At 51.3% G+C, this 19,142-nt stretch overlaps 4 protein-coding genes across 4 annotated transcripts; 1 reads left to right on the top strand and 3 right to left on the bottom strand.

Moving 5' to 3' along the window:
• Positions 1 to 3,248: 3,248 nt before the first annotated feature.
• ASPVEDRAFT_52083 (uncharacterized protein) lies at positions 3,249 to 5,183 on the bottom strand (the record flags this gene model as incomplete). The annotated part of the gene is made up of 4 exons (XM_040814574.1): positions 3,249 to 3,276; positions 3,312 to 3,544; positions 3,600 to 4,966; positions 5,156 to 5,183. The coding sequence occupies 4 exons, from the start codon at positions 5,181 to 5,183 to the stop codon at positions 3,249 to 3,251; spliced, it is 1,656 nt and encodes a 551-aa protein (XP_040666808.1).
• A 1,355-nt stretch (positions 5,184 to 6,538) lies between these two features.
• Positions 6,539 to 7,645, top strand: ASPVEDRAFT_27742 (uncharacterized protein; the record flags this gene model as incomplete). The annotated part of the gene is made up of 1 exon (XM_040810041.1): positions 6,539 to 7,645. The coding sequence occupies one exon, from the start codon at positions 6,539 to 6,541 to the stop codon at positions 7,643 to 7,645; it is 1,107 nt and encodes a 368-aa protein (XP_040666807.1).
• Positions 7,646 to 8,619: 974 nt separating this feature from the next.
• ASPVEDRAFT_606820 (60S ribosomal protein eL19) lies at positions 8,620 to 9,982 on the bottom strand. The gene is made up of 3 exons (XM_040815547.1): positions 9,720 to 9,982; positions 9,102 to 9,522; positions 8,620 to 8,985 (listed from the first exon to the last, which is right to left on the bottom strand). Coding segments are annotated over exons 1-3 (573 nt in total). The 5' UTR covers positions 9,722 to 9,982; the 3' UTR covers positions 8,620 to 8,835.
• Positions 9,983 to 19,010, bottom strand: ASPVEDRAFT_610783 (putative translational activator). Its single transcript, XM_040815558.1, has 9 exons — positions 18,582 to 19,010; positions 15,768 to 18,512; positions 15,525 to 15,719; positions 11,647 to 15,471; positions 11,402 to 11,593; positions 11,193 to 11,348; positions 11,054 to 11,135; positions 10,856 to 10,997; positions 9,983 to 10,798 (listed from the first exon to the last, which is right to left on the bottom strand). Exons 1-9 carry the CDS (start codon positions 18,763 to 18,765, stop codon positions 10,244 to 10,246), a joined length of 8,076 nt encoding a protein of 2,691 aa, XP_040666805.1. The 5' UTR covers positions 18,766 to 19,010; the 3' UTR covers positions 9,983 to 10,243.
• Between the last annotated feature and the right edge of the window lie 132 nt (positions 19,011 to 19,142).

The following is a 19,142-nucleotide window of genomic DNA, read 5'->3' as shown; positions in this document are numbered from 1 at the left end:
ACTTATTATATATACGCGCCACTTGCAAGAGATCAGGGGTAAACCCCATAAGAATAGAACCAGCCATTCATATTGAGACAGCCAATTCTGGGTAAATCCATGGTATTGCCAGCGTATAACTACGACGCCCCCGGGCTTCAACAAGTACCCAATGCCGCCAAAGTATGCGCGACGGTTCCCCTTTTCGTTATTAGAAATGACCCCGTGCAATGTCATGTCATGATTGTTCGGGAATGATGCACTGAAACGCTCAAGGTCCTGTTCTCTTCTATTCGTACGATTCTCTCAGAAGCCTGTCTCACTCATTGTTAATAAAATACTACCTTACCCGTCCGAGCAAGCGTGGCGACTGGGGGGCCTGGACAGGGCAAAATGTGAGTCTCCTTCCCCGGATTCTGCATATATATCTAGATGAAACACTGGCCCTCATTAGCTGGGGCGGTTCTGGAGTGGGTATGTCAGTTTCATTTTGCTTTTTAATTAACTACAACGCGAGAAGTGGTACGGGCGTTTAACAATGCTACCATGTACGTATGTGATCGAGGTAACGGTGACAATGCGAGGGCACGCTGGGGGATGCCATTCCATGCCGGGTTTCTCACCAGTCGTCAAGATTTGGACAACGCTGTGCATGTTTCATGCCAGGGAGCTGCCGGCTGCTGCATGTGCAACTGCAGGAGTGATGCCGACGGTTATGAACTGTATAGGTAAGGAGGACAGGTCTTCCAAGCACTGCCCAGTTCCCAGTTCCCAGTTCTCAGCGCGAGTTCCCACCGTCCGCTGTCCAATTTCAAGCTTTGATTGACATTCTTTCGTTCTTGCTACACAATACTGTGGCTGTGTCCTGTCTAGAAACGGGACATATCAAACGACAGGGAGTTATATTGAATGCGGCGCGGTGTTTTCGTTTACTCCGGCGTCATATAATATACGTCGAATACAGATGGAGCTCAAGAGATGATTTTCCATTATTGTCAATAGCATGCGGGCACCAGAGACATCTGATCTATACTTAGATGGCTGACTGACTGGCGCAGCCCCTGGTTTTCGGACTTAAGTTCCGTCGCCAGTACCAGCAGGGATTATTATTGTCGTCCATGGCTGGATCGAACACATACAATTGCCATTGAGGACAACGAGGATGAGACAGGCATTGTTCTTCCTATCCTGAACTTGTGCATTTTCCCATCGTGGCTCGATCTGCAGGTTTCTGGTGAAGAATCACGAGATACAAGCCATGTCCAGTGTAGACTATAGGCTCGTAGCGACAAGAGCCGTGCGTGACTTTGGGGAGCCTTCGAGTTTGGATATTGTAGCCGGGCCGTAAGGTGTTGTCTAGCTCGAGCGATGACACAATGACAGGATAGGAGAGTTAGTTGGCCCAGCCAAACATCATGCGTCAGCGTCACTTTTCGATGGGTTGCTCGCTGCCGCGGAGTCGCTGCCTCACTTCGTTGATAGACGGATGATCTACGTGTCTGGCCCGGTCTGAGCTCGCAAGTGACCTTGTTGTCACAGTGAATATCTGATCGCGCGAGGGTCAGTGCTGAGTGGGGTTTGTGACTGTGGTGTGGACTCCATTCCTTCTGGATGTCAAAGCGCAGAATCTAGACCAGATGGCCGGAACGAAGCTGGAAGAGCTCGAGAGCAACGAGAGTTGCCCGTAGTGACGATAAGGCCTAGCGTCCAGACGTCAGAATCATCAATTAATCTAATCGTCAATTGAGTTCTCGAATCGAAAAGAAAACATACCTACCTACTCGACTCTTCCCTGCCTGCTTCTCTATCAAAAACACATCATGTCCCTGAATCCCAGCGACCCTGGGTTCGCTCAACGTCTCACCTGTTCGATAATCGATACATCCAAAGCATCGTGGGCCTCACTTCACCCCCTACTCAAACTATCATGACGGAAATAAATTCCAGGCCAAACGAAGCCTCGCCTCCCTGGCCATTGCTGCACTCTGCCCGGTACAGCACTCAGCGTGTTGGCCGCACAGACATGCATGCCAAGGTAGGGGGGAAATAAATAAATAAATAAAAAAAAAAAAAAAAAAAAAAAAAAAAAAAAAAAAAAAAGAAGATAATAAAGATAAAACCTGATATTATGATCCGCTAAGAGAACTGTTAATTATAAACTGAAAAATGTCAAATGTCATATAGGACAACTGTATCAGCCACCGCCGCTGCCCACGTAAGCGATAGGTGGCAGGATGTCGAAAAACGGAGCCCTCTATCCAAAGTAGCCGGTGAGGCNAAAAAAAAAAAAAAAAAAAAAAAAAAAAAAAAAAAAAAAAAAAGGGAAAGAAGAGAGAAAAAACCTGATATTATGAGCCGCGACGGGCGCTGTCAATTCCAAGCTGTCAAATGTCAAATGTCGTCCAGGACAACTGTATCAGCCACCGCCGCTGCCCACGTAAGCGATAGGTGGCAGGATGTCGAAAAACGGAGCCCTCTATCCAAAGTAGCCGGTGAGGCTGGGTTTGATGTTGCTGTCGCTTTGCATCAGCGCACGGGGCTTGACGCAAGGGGATGGTGGTCATCGTGAACCCCGAGAGCCCGAAATATTCGCTTGCGACCCCGGGCGTGAGGGAGAGATGGGATCCCGCTCTTTGAGCCAGAGAATCGACGTGAAAGGGAGGGTTTAGGTTTAGTTTGTCCCAGAGGAACGGGTTGGAATGCGTTTTGACTTGCTACAAACTTTGATGGTTCCATTTCCAACAGGCTGGGCCCATTGTGTTGCTTTGCTCTGCTTTGCTTTACTTTGCCTTGCCTGGCATCTCGTGCCTGAGCGCGCCAGAGCCTCCCATCGCTTTGCGTCATCTCCGACCGTGGTTCGTACCAGAGAGGTCCTTAGGTTTTGACCGCTGAACTAAACCTTGCATTATATAGGCTGCTGTCCCGGTATCCTGGGTCAGTGCGCTCAGAGAGTTTGCAGCCGGATGCTGTGTTACACTCCGCAGTTACCGGTCTCCAGGTTATCGGAACGACGCAAGTACTATTGCATCACTATAGAAGGAAAACTTGGTGAATAGGAGAGAGGTATCAATTTGTATTTGCAAAGTGCGCATGCGAGAACCAAGACATATGCGAACTCCGGCGGTATCTATGTAGGAAATGCGAATATCTACACCACACAAACAAAACCAAGTGGGAGGTATGTACGGAGGGTCGTAATTAGGTGAGCTCAATCAGTGGTTAAGAGCTGGTCGATGGGGGATATGGGGCCCATGCCAGGAATAAGACAGTCAGCTACTGAAGGCGAACGACCTCGAACTGGAGGAAAGGGCGCATCTGGCGACCCAATATACCGCAGAAGGCAGTGGAATAAAGTCCATATTCCCCTGAACACTTCTAGTCGGTCCTGCGCATCGAAGAGATTGTACCACCTTGTTCGTCGCACTTTGAGGACGTGCCAGGGGCTGTCCGATGGTGAGTCTGGAGGGACGTCGCTTGTTCCCTTGGTGATGATGTCGAGGTAGCGGCGGTGGACGCGGAGATGGAGGATGGCAACGTGGTGGTTAATTGAGGAGAGCATGTATATCTGTTGACTGTTAGCGGAACCAATAGTGCAACGATAAAGCTGAGGCGGGACGTACATCGTCAAAAGGGCTCTCTTTATCCTTTCCAATCTGGATATACCGCATCCGTCTATCCCACAGACTCGGGCCTGGTTGGACGATCTTCCACTTATCGCTGCTGCTCATTCTTCGAGTCAACGTTGGTCGCCGCAGCCCCGACGGTCTTGAACGTTTGCGCTCGTTGTTGGCCGCTGCTTCTCTTTCCTGCTCGTTTGTGACCCTTACACTGTCACCGATATTATCGTTCGGCGCGCCGCCCCATCGTGGGGTCGCCGTCCACCATTTGCCCTCACCCGGCTTGACCTCGATCTTGCCCTCTCGTGCCCGCTCCTGTGCAGCGAGGAGCATAGACCCGACTTCACGAACGAGGTCGCACGTATCACCCATGCCGAGCCCTGGAGTCTGTTCCGGCGCTCGGAAGACCGTTTCGGGCCGGCACTGAGCGACGAAGATAGGGCCTTCAAGCATCCCGTTCCTAGCAAGCTGCCTGTCTCTTGGCGACCGCGTGGCTAGGAATGTTTGCCGGATGGGGAAGAGCAGCGTGCCCAACGATAGCCGGGGAGGAAGCATCGGGAGGGACGCCTGGCATCCAAAGGGCCAGGCAGCCATCTCGGTTAATGCGCGGACGGCCTCCTCGCGAATATCATCAGGCATATCGCTGCCGGCCCCGATGCGCCGACCCTTATACTTCTTCACCGACTCTGGCTCGCTTGGCTTAGACTCTTGTGTTGGTGCAGCTGAAGCACCGTTCGGTGCGGCGGTATCCACGTCCATGGGAGTGGAGGCTTCTGTAGTGCCATCACCAGTCTTGCTCGGCTCAGGCGACTTCGGCCGCTCATAGTACTCATCCAAACTGTCATCCCAGTATTGTCCCATTCGTTCGAGCGCCGTCCAGAATTTCCTTGTCTGCGTCACCCTTACCCGTTCGCGGCCTGCGCGAGGAGGCAACCTACCGACTTCCCGGAACGCGTCGTCGTTCTCGAAGAGCAGCTCGCGTTCTAAGACATCGTATTTGTCCTTGTGCGGGTACGGGTTCTCGTTATCCATGAAAATCAGAGATCCGTCTGCTGGCATGGGGCGGCCGATGGAGGGGTCAAGAGACTCCGATTCCCAGGGTAGGGGAGCGGCGGTCCTGGCACCATCATGGTGGATGATGGAGGCTACGGGAACGTCTGTTTCAACTTTGAGGTTGAGATCGTTGAATTTATCGGGCGTGATGTCCTGGGGACGGCGGATGGAGGCAAGAACAGTTCGGAAGTTGCGTAACGAGGCTTCAGAGGGGGTGTCGGGGACGTTGGGGAGGTTATATCTGGGGAAGTCCAACGGCGTTGGCGGCGGCGGGGGAGAACGTTCTTTGTCGGTATCTGAGCCGATTGCGGGGAGCCCTGGAGACGGCGGTTAGCATGGGGCAATGAGCTTGGAGTGATTTTCGTCGCCTGGAAATGATCGGAGGCTGATGGCTTGTCTTTATCCCCTCGGGTGTCTTCTGAAGGCTTAAGTTCTGCTGCGCTTAGGCGAAAATGGGGATTCAGCAGCGAGGGGCATGTTCTTGATTCCGTGGCAAGGAGCCTTACCCAGCGTGCCACCCCATCCTCCAAACATGGTGGGATGGTTTCTACTAGTGCTTGATTCTGAATCGAAACTCTTCAATTGCGCAAGGGATTGGAGGCGGCTGTGGAGGAGCAGGATCACATCGGAGGATCACATGCGATTATCTCAGCTGTACCAGGAACCGGAAGTGTGGTTCAGGGGCAAGAGGGGCGAGAAGGAGTGGCAAGGTGTCTCATTCGCATGAAGCGGTGCACGGACACAGTATAAGCAACTGTGAGACAGACTTGGGAGGAAGAATTGAGGTTTCGAGGAGAAGAGGGGAAAGCGTTTGGGAGCCAACTAACACCGGCTCTATCTATGCATAACTAAGTGGAGCGACATGACACAGCGTGTAGCTGTCGCACTAGCCAGGGGCTGTCTCGCTCCCCTTACTGCGCACCCACTGTGTCGTCAGAGGACGCATGGTGACGAGTGCAGAGGTTCTTGTTGACTTGTTGAGCACCTTTCCGACGAGGACTGCAACGAAGATCCATCACGAAGCCTTTGTCTGAACAATGCGAGAAACGGCGCCAACGGTGGAGCCCGGAATCTAAGGCGGAGGCACCCGGGCTGCTGAGTCATGGAGCACGTGATCATAGCCTCATCAGGAAATAAACGGTGGACAACGTGAACGAAGATGGAGAGAATCTCTCGTCTCCATCTCTCTATGACGAAAACGCCTTTATACGCAGTGCCTTGAATTCTGTCCAACGATGGCTGTGTCAATGGAAATTACCGTCTGCCCCCGCCAGCAAGAGCCCGCGAGCGACCCTGGCCAGGCTACTCCAAAAACGGCCAGGTTCGGTTCTCTATAGATTACTAGACCCTGCCCATTGGACGGAATGCGTTTCATATATTCCCCCGTCATGATCCTTTTGCTCAACAACCTGCAATTCTGCGACTTTTCAGGTCAGAGACCCGAAGGAGACTCGGGAGAATTTCCCATGACAGCCGGATTCTGCCTGTCATCGCCCTTTTCGTTCTTCTGCTGGGGTCCATGCGCAATGCCCTCGATGAGGGCTCTTTTCACTCGCCTGCTGCCTCTCCCAGGCAAGGATCATGTCCGACCATTTTGAACTGGCTTTCTCAATGCGTCCCTGCGCAGCTCCTTACGAACTGGCTCTCTAAATTGATGCGTTTTTGGATGTTCTTCGAGGCTGTCACGGCTAGACCCTCTCCCGGCTTTACATACTTTTTTACATTTTCACTTTTTGCGAATCTTCATTAACAACTTTTGCTTGCTTTCACTACACCGTCAATATCTTGCGCGCCGTTAAGGCGGCGCCTACGGCATCCGTTCCTTGCCTTTCACTGTCCTCTCTCAATGTAGCCAGGCCTCGATCTAGCAGAGCATCCGTCTCGACGACATGTCAACAAACCCCTCAATCATCTTCCACCAGGGACTTCGATGCACAAAGGTCTTGCGACAACCAAGAGCAACCGATAGCTCTGGAACCACAACTGAAACAAACCCCCCATCTACTACCAGCGAGCCGTCATCTACTACGGACGCATCTACGGAAGACACAACGTCTCAACACACTCATCATAACCAACACACGTCCAGTGAAAGCACCACGTCTATTACGACCGGGGTAGCAATAACTACGACCACCTCAGACCCGGAGACAGAGTCATTCCTACCAAGCCAAACGACTAGCCAAAAACCAGGGTTGCATCCCTCGGGGCTGGATTCCTCTGTCTCTCACACTACTTTTGCTACCGAGACCCCTACGACACCGCAGTCTACTCCATCCTCCGAACCTATTGGCTTTGAATCTGACAATGAACCGGCCGGTCATCCTCCATACGCCAAAATATTTGGCGCCCTGTTCGGTGTTCTGGGGTTTATAGCGTTGGTCGCAATAATCATACTTTTCTTTCTTCGCCGCCGATCTCGCCGAAAATCAGCCGGGGCACAAGACGACCGCGCCTCTGCAAACTCAAGAACAGGTCTACGACGAGATTTCCGATCTCAAATGTCTTACCTTTCGGGTCCGTCTCCAACGCCCTCGGCTATTCTAAACCCCGGCAATACACAATATGCCCATAACAAGCAGAGTCAAATATCTTCTCGCTACTCCAATTACTCTGACCCATTCTCAGACACGGCAGAGGTCCACGGCGGATTAAACAGCGCTGTCGTGCCTATTATAATACAGGACTCTCCCACAATTCCCAATAATAGTGAAGGCCTTGCGCGACCTGCAGAGCCGTGCGCCACAAATAGGGATTCTGTCCACAGCGGAACAAGCCTGGGAAGCACCCTCGTTCTTCCCAGTCGAAACAGCCTAGGGAGCGATTTCCCATCTAGTCCATCTTTACCGAGGTCACCAGGCAGTGGCCCGGCCACTTCTCAGTTAAGGCCGATTGCGCGGACGGTTAACACGCGGCGCGGCTCGTTTGATTTGGATAGTGCTCAAAATACAATATCTAGGAGGAGCTCGGGGGCCATGCCGAGCGGGTTATTATAACCACCCGCTTAATGCAGCTTTATCTCGGCCTACAATGTACGATAACCTAGAATATATAGCGTTGTTTTACTAAATGTCTATTTTCATTATGCCCTTTTAAGGGCATCACTCTTATACATAGCAGTATCGTCCTTAAAGGGAACATGGTGGCCCACATAGCACCAGATAATATTATGAAGCGGCCTAGTGAGGTAAATCTGATATTGCCGCTCGAATAATTTAAGCTGGATATCGTCCTGTTAAAAAAGCAACCGTACGTAATTGTTGATTCTGTTGTCATAAATTTTTCGTCGACTTCGTCGCGTTGTGTCTTTTGGTAGCAGGACATGCACAAATATATATAGATACTGGCCAGGAAGGGAACTGAGTACAAAGGAGTATAGGAAACCTGATCAGATTTGCTAGACAGAGAGGAAAGGAAGACTGGGGTCAGAGAAGAAGACGAGAGATATATACACACCGAGGGACGGTGAGTGGACAGTAGGACTTTGCTGAACTACGATAGCCAAACACGCATAGAAGAGGGCTCATGGTTAATAGGGATTTTAACCTAGGCTTCGTCTGACAATGGCCGACTAGATGGTTACTTGTATATACTAATCCGATAGGAGTGCTGGGGTTGTTGAATGTCCAAGAAGTGGTAGCTCCCGCGGATAAAGGATGAAGATGGTTACTTACCCCAGACTGCTGATCACAACAAGGTGGGAATACTGTAAGCAGTGAGTACTGACGGAGGTGAAGGTATAGGACCACCAGCATTACGAAGGAGTGGGCTTTAGGAACGTTACGACATTATATTTTGAAGCGTCGGGGGTGGCGGGCAGAAGAAGACAGTAGAATGCAATCAAATCCAAGTTTGTCATATCACACACAAAGCGCCATGCCATTGATTTGGTAAGAAATCCTTGTTCATATTTTTTCTTCCTTTTTTCCTCATTTCCATAACAGCTTCCCTCATTCCTCTTATCCACCTTTCACCAGAGAAAGAGAGAAGTAAGGAAAGAGGTCCTTTTCCCTGTTCCTGAATCCAGTCCCAGGGTATCCCGAGCGAATCGAACCCACCGAGTCAGACCTGGGGTGTGAAAACAAGCGTAGTCGACCTGAAATGATATCTCTTGGGCTGATCGATTCCCCAGTTCAAACATCCGCACCGCCAAAATCCGTCAACGAAGGAAAAAATATCAAAGCATTTACTCCTGAGCATCGCCAACAAGAGCGTTGCGCTTGGCCTCTTGACGCTCCTGTCGTCGCTCACGGAGAGCCTTGTTCTTGGCACGCTTAGCGTCCATCTCTTCCTTGAGGACACGCTCACGGTGTCTCTCAGCCTTGGCCTTTTGGATCTGTAGTGGGAAAAACTTGTCAGCCTTTACATTCCAATAGTGAACCTGGCGGATCAACCAAGCGCGTAATGCACATAGTTTTATCCCGCCAGTATCCGGAGATCCGCTGAACTCACGTGTTCAACCAGGGCACGCTTGTGCTTGAAGGTGTTACCCTTGGACAGGTGGTAAAGCTCGTGGTAGAGGTGCTTGTCGATCTTGCCAGCGGCACGGTAGCGGACGAGGAGACGACGGAGAACACGCATGCGGCGCATCCAGAGGAGGGAGCTGGGCTGGCGAGCCTCCTTGGTACCCTTACGCTTACCCAGGCCGCGGTGACGACCGATACGGCGGGCCAGGTTGAGCTCGCGGGCACGGGAACGGGAGTGCATGGTCACGGGCTTGCGGATGATGAGGCCATCCTTGACGAGCTTGCGAACGGTCTGGCGGGAGTTGGCGTTGGAGATTTCGCTCATCTCATTGGGGTCGAGCCAAATCTTGCGCTTGCCGCAGCCCACCACGGAGGCGGCGAGGCGCTTCTGGGTGCGAAGGTTGACCCTGTTGAGCGAGAAAAACACGCAGTCAGCATGAGGCCTTTCGAGAGATCTCTATCCAGCAACCGGGGATGAAAAAGACGAGGCAACATCGGCTCCAGCTGGGACGGTCCATGGTGGGCAAAACATGACAAAAACATCCATCAGGGAGCAGTATTTCCTCCGCGTAACAGGAATATCGTTTTCGGGAGATGAACTCACATCTTGATGTCGGCGTATCGACGGTCGTTGGCGGATGATGTTCGTTGCACTCAACAGTGGTTTGAATTCCCAAAGTGAGGAGTTTGAGATCCGGGCGGGTGATTAGCTAATCCACTGTGTTCTAAGCGAGGGCATCCACCTTAGGGCTTGTACCCCACGCTAGTCCCGAAACCCCTTCGTCATCATGAGTCTTAGTGACTCAAATGATGGAATGAAGTATCCACGAATTATTTGACGAGGTTATCATTAACAGGCAAGCAATAATCATTTATTGGATTTGATACTGCCATCTAAGATTTTGATTCCCTATGATCTTGTCTGGAACAGTGGCGATAGGGTTGTCGCTGTTAGCCCCATTTACCGACCCCGTGCCCAATGTCGTTATTCCAGTCACGTGGAAGCTTATCAGGAAAGATGATAAGAGTCAACAGCTTAAATTTTTTGATATAGACTTCCCCGGAACACAAGGGTATAGATCTATCTATAACGCATACAAATCGTAGGTCAAGCATAATTGAAAATCATCACTCATCGCCAAATGAACCCTCCTCAAACTCGACCTTTCCAATGCTCCACAGTTCCTTCTCATCGTCCATCTCGTCGTTGGATAGACCAAGGCCGCCCTGTCCGCCTTCGGCCTCCCTCCTCTCACGTGCCTGCGTCGCAAGTCGCATCGCAACTCGCTTGAAGTAATCAGACATGCTGCGCTTGGGCCCAGGTGGTAGTTCAGCACCTGGTCCAGCCATGTACTTGTCAAAGACCGCAGTATCCGAATCCACGACGGAGAATATGGATAGGAAGGCGGCTTCTGCAGCTAGCTTGATGGGGATAACCATATCTCGAACACCTGCAAAGATTGGTGGTGCAAGAAGGGCCAAATGAGGACGTGCCAGCTCTGGGTGGAGTCGACCGACTGTTCGGATCACTACGAGCGCCAGTCGTCGGGTGTCGGATGGTGTGCCTGGCTGAATGCAGGGTGCCAACGCCTCGAAAATAGCCTTGCTGCTTTCGAAGCTGGGTTGCTCCTCAAGTAGAAGGTACTTTCCAGCGGCAAGTACACAGTTGTCGGAGATAAAGGGCTGTTCTCTATTAGCGTGGTCCTTGCGTAGACAATATCATTGTAGGGGGTTTCTTACATCCTTCTGCGTCACGCCCTGGCAGATCAGGTTCTGGGTCTCCGCTGCGAACTGATCAGTCAGGGACGACGGAGATTCAACAAGTAGAGCGTTCAATCCCAGGATTGATGCATGTGAGAAATTGGGCGTGAGAACACGGCTCCTGTGTAACGGCTGATTAGTACTGGCCTTCTGATATGGGGTGGGCTCCGAGCATACTTGATAAGTGGTCCAGCAGTAGCTGGAGGAAGAACCTTGACGAGTGACCCAAGTAACTTCGCATTTGTGATGGCTACGGTATCTGCAGAAGGTTAGTCCACTCCAACCTCAATTTTCAATAGCACATCCAAAGACATACCTGTCTGGTCGCTGGCATCATCGTCGATCAGAGCAAGAAGGGAATTCTTCGAAGCCTCGCTCATGTTTGCGCCAGCCTTGCCTACTACCTCTTGTAGAGCCCTCATCATTGCATTCCGCACCCCAACGTCCGCAGTCTTGGTACCCGTAATAAGTTCTAAATTGTCAATTAGCATCTCATACCTCGGAAATGCGGTAACTGCTTCTTACCTGCAATCAGCGGGTCAACCCGTGGTGTCAGGGTGATGAGGATTCCGAGACCCTTAGCAGCCCTGTTGCGTAAGGTCTCGCTAGTCTGGTCGGCTAAACCACGAGCAAACGTTCTTTGAAGCTGGGGCAGGAAGGGCTTGACAGCTAGAGGGATCTTTTGTAGAAGTTTATTGAGCGTGAAGAAGATAGCACCTGATAAGTCGTTAGCTCCAGTAAGGGTATATAGAGAGAGTGTAATCGCCTACATTTGAGATCCACTGAGCGCTCAGACACGACACGGATGAGTGGACCAGTGATTTGGGTTACAAAGGCCTTCAACGAATCTGCAGCTGTACGGTCGATAAGATCCGCAATCGCAAGAGAGGATTGGGTACGCTGTTCGATACTGCCGTTTAGAAGACCCTGTAGGAAGATCGGCAGAATGGCAGTGATACCCTTCGGCAGGCTAAAACCGGGGAGGTCGGCTCCAGGAACTCCAACACCCTTGAGAATTTGTCTTGTAGGTACGGCCAAAACCTCCATCTCTTCCTTGCGCAGATGTGAGGTAAGTCCGCTAAGGGCCCCCCAGGCAGCCTTGACAACACCCTTGTCAGAGTCATCGAATGAAATCAACAAGACACGAATGAGGTCCTGGTAGTATCTGGAGAAATCAATGTCGGCGTCGGAGAAGAACTTCTTGAGGTGATCGGCGGCATAGGTACGACGACGCTCATCGTCGTGCTTGATCATGGCCAACATCACGCTCATCATAACATTAAGTCCATCAAACTCATCCACGGAAACCAAGATGGTGCTGAATGCGTTATCGAGCTCTTCGCGCTGTTCATCGTCCTTGCATGAGATAATGCTATCCAACAGCGTGTTCAGAATAGTGGGTAGGCGGCGAGCCATTGCAGAACCTGCAACTTCCGCTAGAGATGCCAGAGCTCTGGCGTTGAACGTTGAAACGGGAGATATAAGTAGGGTTGGGATCAGGTTTGGCAGGATAATGTTAGCCCGCGTTTGCTCCGTGAGGAGGGTTAATAGTGCCGACAGTGCTTGCTCCGCGTCTTCGTCATTTCTCAACAAGAGAAGGAGATGGGGTAGAACCTGGTCCACGGCCCTCTTGCCCAGGATCTGCTGCAGGGAATCGAAGGCGTCGGCTGCTGCTTCCCGGACATCTTCATCGAGATCAACCAAAGCCACCCGAACAATGGAAATGAGAATCTTCTCATAATCCTCAAGGGCATCAGGTGAGGAAGAGGAGATGATTTCCTTGAGCGCGATACAGATACCTTGCTTGACATCCACATCTGGCGAGGTCTGGAGGCCATCCTCGAGAGAAGGTAGCAAAGTTGCGAGGACAGATTCTCCAGCTTTCTTGATAAGATCTCCCAGAGCATTACTGGCAATAACCTTCTGTTCCATATTGGAGGAGCCAAGGCGCCGAATGATGAGCTGTGACAAGGTGGGAACCATATCCTTGAGTGTTCTTGGAGACGCGACGAGCGACTTCCAGACACCCATCGCTGCAGTCTTGACCAGACCAGAAGTATCGCAACGGCAAATGAACAAGGAGGATAAGACCTTGTCTCTCCTCTCCTCACCAAGAACTTCGAGCAACGACTGTCCGGCCTGTGCAGCTTCTTCCTCTTCCTCTTCGGCTTCGGTCTTGCCCGAGATACCCGTGATACTGAAGAGTAGATCACCAACTAGCTCAACGGAGCTCAACCGGATACGGTAACTGTCATCCGCAAGACCGCGCTCAAGTTCAGGAAGAAGGAGATCAATGGCCTTAGAAGAGAAGTTCTTGACCAGCAAGCGACCTGCGCGGAGCGAAGTCTCGCGAATCGAATCAACATCATCTGCAAGACCAGCCAAGATAGGCGGGATAATTCTGGAAAGATAGGGTGCGAAGCTGTTTCCAAAGCAGGCAGGCAAGAAAATGAAGAGGGTCATGAAACCTTCGCGGATAGTGGCCTTGGAACTGCTGACGTTTTGCAAAATAGTTGGCAGCGTCTCCTCGAGCCTGGTCGTGCCCAGACCCGCCAGGACCTCCGATAGAGCTTGAGCAGATCCCAAGCGGTCGCCAGCTCCGGTGTCTGACTTGAGCGTAGACATAAGGTTGGGGATGAGATCAGGAAGGGCATCCTCTCCGAGTTTCTCTATCAGCGAACCAAGAGCCTTGGATGCAGTGGCGCGAGTCGTAGGCACGGGGTCCACAATAGCCAGATTAAGACCGGAAACAATAATGGGCAGGTGAGTAATAAGGTCCTTGCGTTCTGTAAGGTGAGCCAAGCTGCCGATAATCTGGGCAGACTTTCTCTTCGTCGCTGACCTGTCGCCCAAACCACGTTCAAGAATGCGAACAACCAGAGCCAGAGATGGCGCATCTAGATAATGGACAAACGAAACCTTGATAAGGGCATCGAGGGCCTCATCCGTGAATTTTGTGGGATCACTCAGCGCCTTCAGAAGCACATTGACCAGCGCCTTCACTTCGGGGTTGCTGATGACCTCTCCAAATCGCTGAAGACTGCGGTTGGCAGCATTGCGTACCTCCTTGTGGGTATCGTTCAACACCACAGTTAGCGGAGGAATGATTTCAGGCAGGCTTACGGCCAGCTGTTGAGGGTCCAAATAGGCCATTGCTCCGAGCAGGTCACAAGCCCCCTTTTGGCTACGCCACTGCGTATCATCGAGACCATCGAGAAGTGTGGGAAGGATTTGCTTGACCCCGTAAGAGCTGAGATTCGAGAAACATGCCTTTGCTGTGTATAGACACGCATCGCGAACATCTGCATTTGGATCTCCGAAGCTAGCAAGAAGCTGCGGGACGACTTGAATAACGTAGGGTTCGAACGTTCGCCCAAGTATCATTGCAAACAACTCGTAGGCTAACAGAGCACCCTGTCTCTGGTGCGGCTCTTTCTTGTTCTCTGCGGCATCCTGAAGATGGGGCATGACTCGGAACTCACGCAGGGTGGAAATTCCCCGGCCCTTCACGATTCCTGCCAACCCATAAGCTGCACCACGTTGGGTGGCATATTGTTTCGTTTGCAGAATCTGGTCAAGCATTTCTTGGGCGTACTGTCCGCTCTTAGGCCCGGCGAGTCGGATCAGAGGTGGAAGACACTCAGAAACAGCAGATTGGACAGACTCGGATGGAGTAGGAAGGGTGGCGAGAAGCCTCTTGACAACTGTTTGCAAGCGAGGGTCATCCGACTTAAGGTGTTGGGCCAGAGATCCGTAAAGGACAACAACTGCTTCGTTAAGAAGATCAGATGTCTCGCTTCCCTTGTCCGAAGTCTCTAGGGTTGTCTCCAGAAGCTTCATCAGCTCTTCCACCTTCTCCTGGCCATGCGTGGCAATGACGACCTTTCCACTCTCGGCCATCTGAGCCCTCACCACACTGTTCTTGTCAATAAGAGGTCCTCTTTCAATCAAGAACCGAAGGAATGAGACAATTTGTTCCCCTTCGAAGGAGTTGTGCATGGCTCCAAAGGCAAGAGCAATGCCGCTACGTGATTCCCAATGGTCTACTACCTCGGCCTTCTTGGGCATTCCATACTTGTCCTTCTCTGGCTCCTTGGGTCGGATCTCGAATTCGTACTTTGACTGGAGTTGGGATACAATGTCTCCGAACACCGATGGGCTCAATTCGATTGCATGAGCTAACGCCCGTGCAGCAGCTCCTCGGAGATTGGGGTCCGGGGAGTCGAGGTAGGGAATCAGCTTTTCGTATGCACTCTCGTCAACTTCTAGAGCATTCTCTTCCCAGATGTTTTCCGCAACTTCTGCGTTTTCCTCTACATAATCGTGGAATTCGAGCCAGATATGTTCGGAAAAGTCCAGATCAGTTAGATCAATCTCAGCCTCGATGGCTTGCAGTACTGACAACCGCACAGACGAATCCGAGACGATGGTGCCCTTGAGGAGTATGTTTAACTCCCTTTCACTAATATTCTGTGCGATGCACCTGCTAACATCGAACAAGGTGTCTTTAATAAGCTTGTAGTGTTGAGTATACCTCAGCATAGACGTGATCAGCTGGTCAAGAACCTCTTCTCGGGGGAGGCGATTGTCGGTGACTAAATACTGAAGTTAGATAAGCATTTTCGGTACTGATGGGATGGTGACCAACATGAGCTTGAGTGGAAAGACAAAATTTCAAGAGCAAGCAGAACCTGCTCACCCTCCTCCTCGCCCTTTTCTTCATCAACGCCGTTTTGGGCGAGGATTGTGAATAAAAGTGGCAGTGCGTAAGCCAGAGAAGAGTTATCAAGGGGTCGCTGTTCGGATGCAAAGCGCAAGCGATAGAGGATTCTTGTTACCAGTTCTATAAGATTGTTAGTATACGTACTAAAAATGGCTTTGCACAACTTACTTCCAAGAGGCTCCACTCCCATCTCCGGGGGCAAGGAGCCCTTGCCTATAGCCCGAAGCGTTGCAACACCCACAAAAGGTCGTAGAGGGCCAAGGCGTGTCGACAACTTGTCAGAACACTTGATGTAGGCTTTCGAAACCACGTCACCCGAGAAAATGCCTGCCCCTGCTTTTGAGAGATCCAATAACGAGGCAACTGCTGGGTTGATCCAATCGTCTGCATCAATGGCAGGCCCGGCAGCAAGACCCTGGATAATCCCGCAGCCTCGTTCGATTCTTTTTGCTTCACGCAAAACATCTTCGCGGATTTTTGCTTCCTTCGCGAGTTGAGCTTTAACCTTGCCTTGTTCATCTGCAGTAAGTTTCTTTGGCTTTTCGCCCTTTTTCTGAGCCAAGTGTGACCGCATCTCCTCCTCCCACTTGAGGATATCGTAGTCTTTAGTGTTTTTATCAAAGGTTTGCTTCGACTTTGTACTCAGCACGTCTACAAACATAGTGCCTTCGGGGGTCCTGGCAATAGCAGCATCGGTAGGTGTAATATTGGATACACGCGAAACGTTCAAATCCTCCTTTATTTGGTTGACAAGCTTGGGGACCATAGCATCGGGGGCAACAAACGCTAGGTCTCCAGCTGCAGCCCATATAGCGTCATCGACCTGTGGCACTTTGGACTGGACTGGATCATCTTGCACGCGAACCAATTGACCCATGCAATCATCAGGAAATTCGCGAACAAGGTCACCTGGATCTGTGCCTGTTCTCAGGCAGAGATCAATCCAAGAAACATTTGTGATCATTTGAGGACGGGCGAGGAGAAGCAGGTTGATCAGTTGTGCCTTCATTTCAGTTGGATCAGAAGACTCTGAACTTGACGGCGCAGGGCAAACTGCCTTTGCAACAAGGTGGAGAAACCTTTGGCTCTCAGGGCCGGCAGAGAATGGAGCAGACTCCTTCTCTCCTGTCCTTGAAGCCAAAATCCAAGCCCAAAGAGCATCTGTGATAACGCGTCCGATTGTGGGTATATTTGTCTTGTGCACGCTGGATAAAGCACGAGCAGATTCATCTCGGAACCCAGTGTGAACTCCGGGGCCTGTGATAGCATAAATGAATGCCTCACCCCATGCAACCTTAGCCTGCGTTTCGGCACCGTCAAACCTCGCCGTAGAAGGGACAGCAACAAGAGTCCTAACAGCCCACTGTACTTCAGCTTGAGAGGCCAACTTGGAATAAGCTTTGGGGTTCAGCAGGAATGATGGTTTTGGCTGAAGCGCCATAGATTGGCCGACAGTGTCTTCCCAGGCCGCCTTGTCAAAGTTCTCTAATGTAGATAATCGTCCGGAGAGAGCAAGGTATACGTAGGCTGTGAAAAGAGCACCGCTCTGCGCCGATGGCAATGGGTTTGATGACACTTCTTTGAAAATTTCCTTCAATTTGGCCAAGAACTTGGTCACGAAAGGTTCGACCTCGGGGCTTGCAAGGGTCGTGCTTTCAGCTTGCCAGAGGGCTTGCCCGATATTAAGCTGCCATAGTTTCCGGAATGGAATCTTCTTGTCTGCCGATCCTTTGACAATGGCGCTAACAACGTCGTCGCTGAGTTTCACCTTTGATTGGATGAGATGTGTAAGATGCTTAGAAAATGCCTTGATCTCTTGTTCGAGCGCAGGCTCATTGGACTCGCGAGAAAATACTGGTACAAATCCTTGTACAATATCTTTAGAGATATCAGGCGTAGGAGAAACCGCCGAAAGAGCTTGAGCGTAAATGGCACGCTGTTCTGGACTCGTGATTTTCTGGGTTTTCAAAGGACCAATAACCTCGCCAGCGATCTTCAGAAGCACGCCCTCAGTCTTCGACTTGGATATCAGTGACTCAAATGATTGCAGGGCACCTTGTCTGATGGCGGGGTTGTTCGATTTCATGCTAGACAACAGGTGCTTCAACAACCGAGAATGTAATATCTCCGAAAGCTCGATTTCTTCCGGAAGAGAGGAGAAAAGCGAACGTACGAGCCCACCAAAAACCACCTCTGGGGACCGCAGAATTGCCTTTTCGAGAGGTGGCAGGAGCTCCGACGTCAAATCGCCCTCCGTGACGAAGGACTCGAAAAAGTCGGACATGCCATTGGCAATATGTGCAGGCGGCGCCGACTTGGCCCCAACAAGTTCCTTGATGTAGTAGGCTATGATGGCCTTCTTCTCCCCTTCTAAAGTAGTCTTCTTGTTTGGTAGGCGGGCACAAACCCCGGAGATCACGCCAATAAAAGGCGCATTCTTCTGTCCGGTAGTCGCATTGTTGGTCAAACGCTGAACGGATTGCTTGATGGCATCGTCGCCCCAAGTATCGGAGAATACCGCGCGCAGGGCACGCCTGGTTACTCTAAGGGCAGATTGTTTCACTGCTGGTTTAGGGTGAGCGGCCAGGCACGTTTCCAGAGCCCGTGCATCCAACGCAATTGTATCCAACACGACGGAAAGCGGGGTTTCGCTGTCACTCTTTAGAATTTGGAGCAATATGGAGCACCATTCTAGTAAAACCAATGCTGATCCTGCATCAAGGCTAGATTTGGAAGCCTCTGATTGTAATTCTGCGACCAAGTATTTAAGATCGTCGATTGGAATGGGTGGTTTCAGTAGAGAGCGGAGACACTGCTGGGCGGCCTGACGAGACAGACGGTCAATATATCGCGGAATTGTCTGGAGAAGCAGCTCTAGAAGAGGTTGGCGGGCATTCTCCGGTAAATCGGACCCTGTAAGAACGGAGAACCAAGCACACGGTCAGAATTGGGCTGCTGTCACGGAGGAGGGGCGGGCAATACCGATTTTCTCGCGGAGATCACTGAGAGCACGAGTTCTGCGCGAAGTCGAACTCGAGAAGAGCTCGACCCGCAGGCTCTCGAAATCTCCGGATTTCACCTGATCCCATGGAAAGTCGTCCATGTTAGGTGGTCGGGAGCATGTCGTTCCTTTCTCTGCGTATGCTCGTGGTGGTGATGCTGTCATAAGAGTTTTCGGTGGTTTTGTGTGGGGAAGAAGAGCTTCGCCGCCTTCCGCCTGGCTGCATCATCAACCGAGCAGTCGTCTTGCAAAGTGAGTCATTCTGATTCATTTCTTTCAGAACTACTAACTTGCAAAGGTGCTAAAGCTATCCAAGGCGCTGTAGCGCTGCATTATGCCACCGAACAGCAAGAAAAAGAAGAAGCCCGCCGCGAACCCTGCCCGCGGCTTCGCAACAGTCTCCGTCCCCTCCAAAGTAAAACCCACGGAGTCGTCAGATCCAGCCTCGACAGTCGATTCCAAGTCCGTATCGGAGAGCGATCGCCCAACGCCTTCTGAGCCGAATCAGCCTGTTCCGAGTTCAAACGATGGCCCGTCTCTAC

Source organism: Aspergillus versicolor, assembly GCF_001890125.1.
Source record: "Aspergillus versicolor CBS 583.65 unplaced genomic scaffold ASPVEscaffold_4, whole genome shotgun sequence".
Classification (NCBI taxonomy): Eukaryota; Fungi; Ascomycota; class Eurotiomycetes; order Eurotiales; family Aspergillaceae; genus Aspergillus; species Aspergillus versicolor.
Note: the sequence above shows the minus strand (reverse complement) of the source record. Positions and strands in the feature narration are given on the sequence as shown.

What these genes read in the sequence shown, in the direction of transcription:
- ASPVEDRAFT_606820 (XM_040815547.1), bottom strand. An exon ending in AGCGTGCCCTGGTTGAACAC is followed by an intron (nt 8,986 to 9,101) that starts GTGAGTTCAGCG and finishes TTCCCACTACAG; the next exon opens with ATCCAAAAGGCCAAGGCTGA.
- ASPVEDRAFT_610783 (XM_040815558.1), bottom strand. Translation starts at nt 18,765, where the DNA reads ATGACAGCATCACCACCACGAGCATACGCAGAGAAAGGAACGACATGC. An exon ending in GTCTTTCCACTCAAGCTCAT is followed by an intron (nt 15,472 to 15,524) that starts GTTGGTCACCAT and finishes TTCAGTATTTAG; the next exon opens with TCACCGACAATCGCCTCCCC. An exon ending in GGTTGACCCGCTGATTGCAG is followed by an intron (nt 11,349 to 11,401) that starts GTAAGAAGCAGT and finishes TTGACAATTTAG; the next exon opens with AACTTATTACGGGTACCAAG.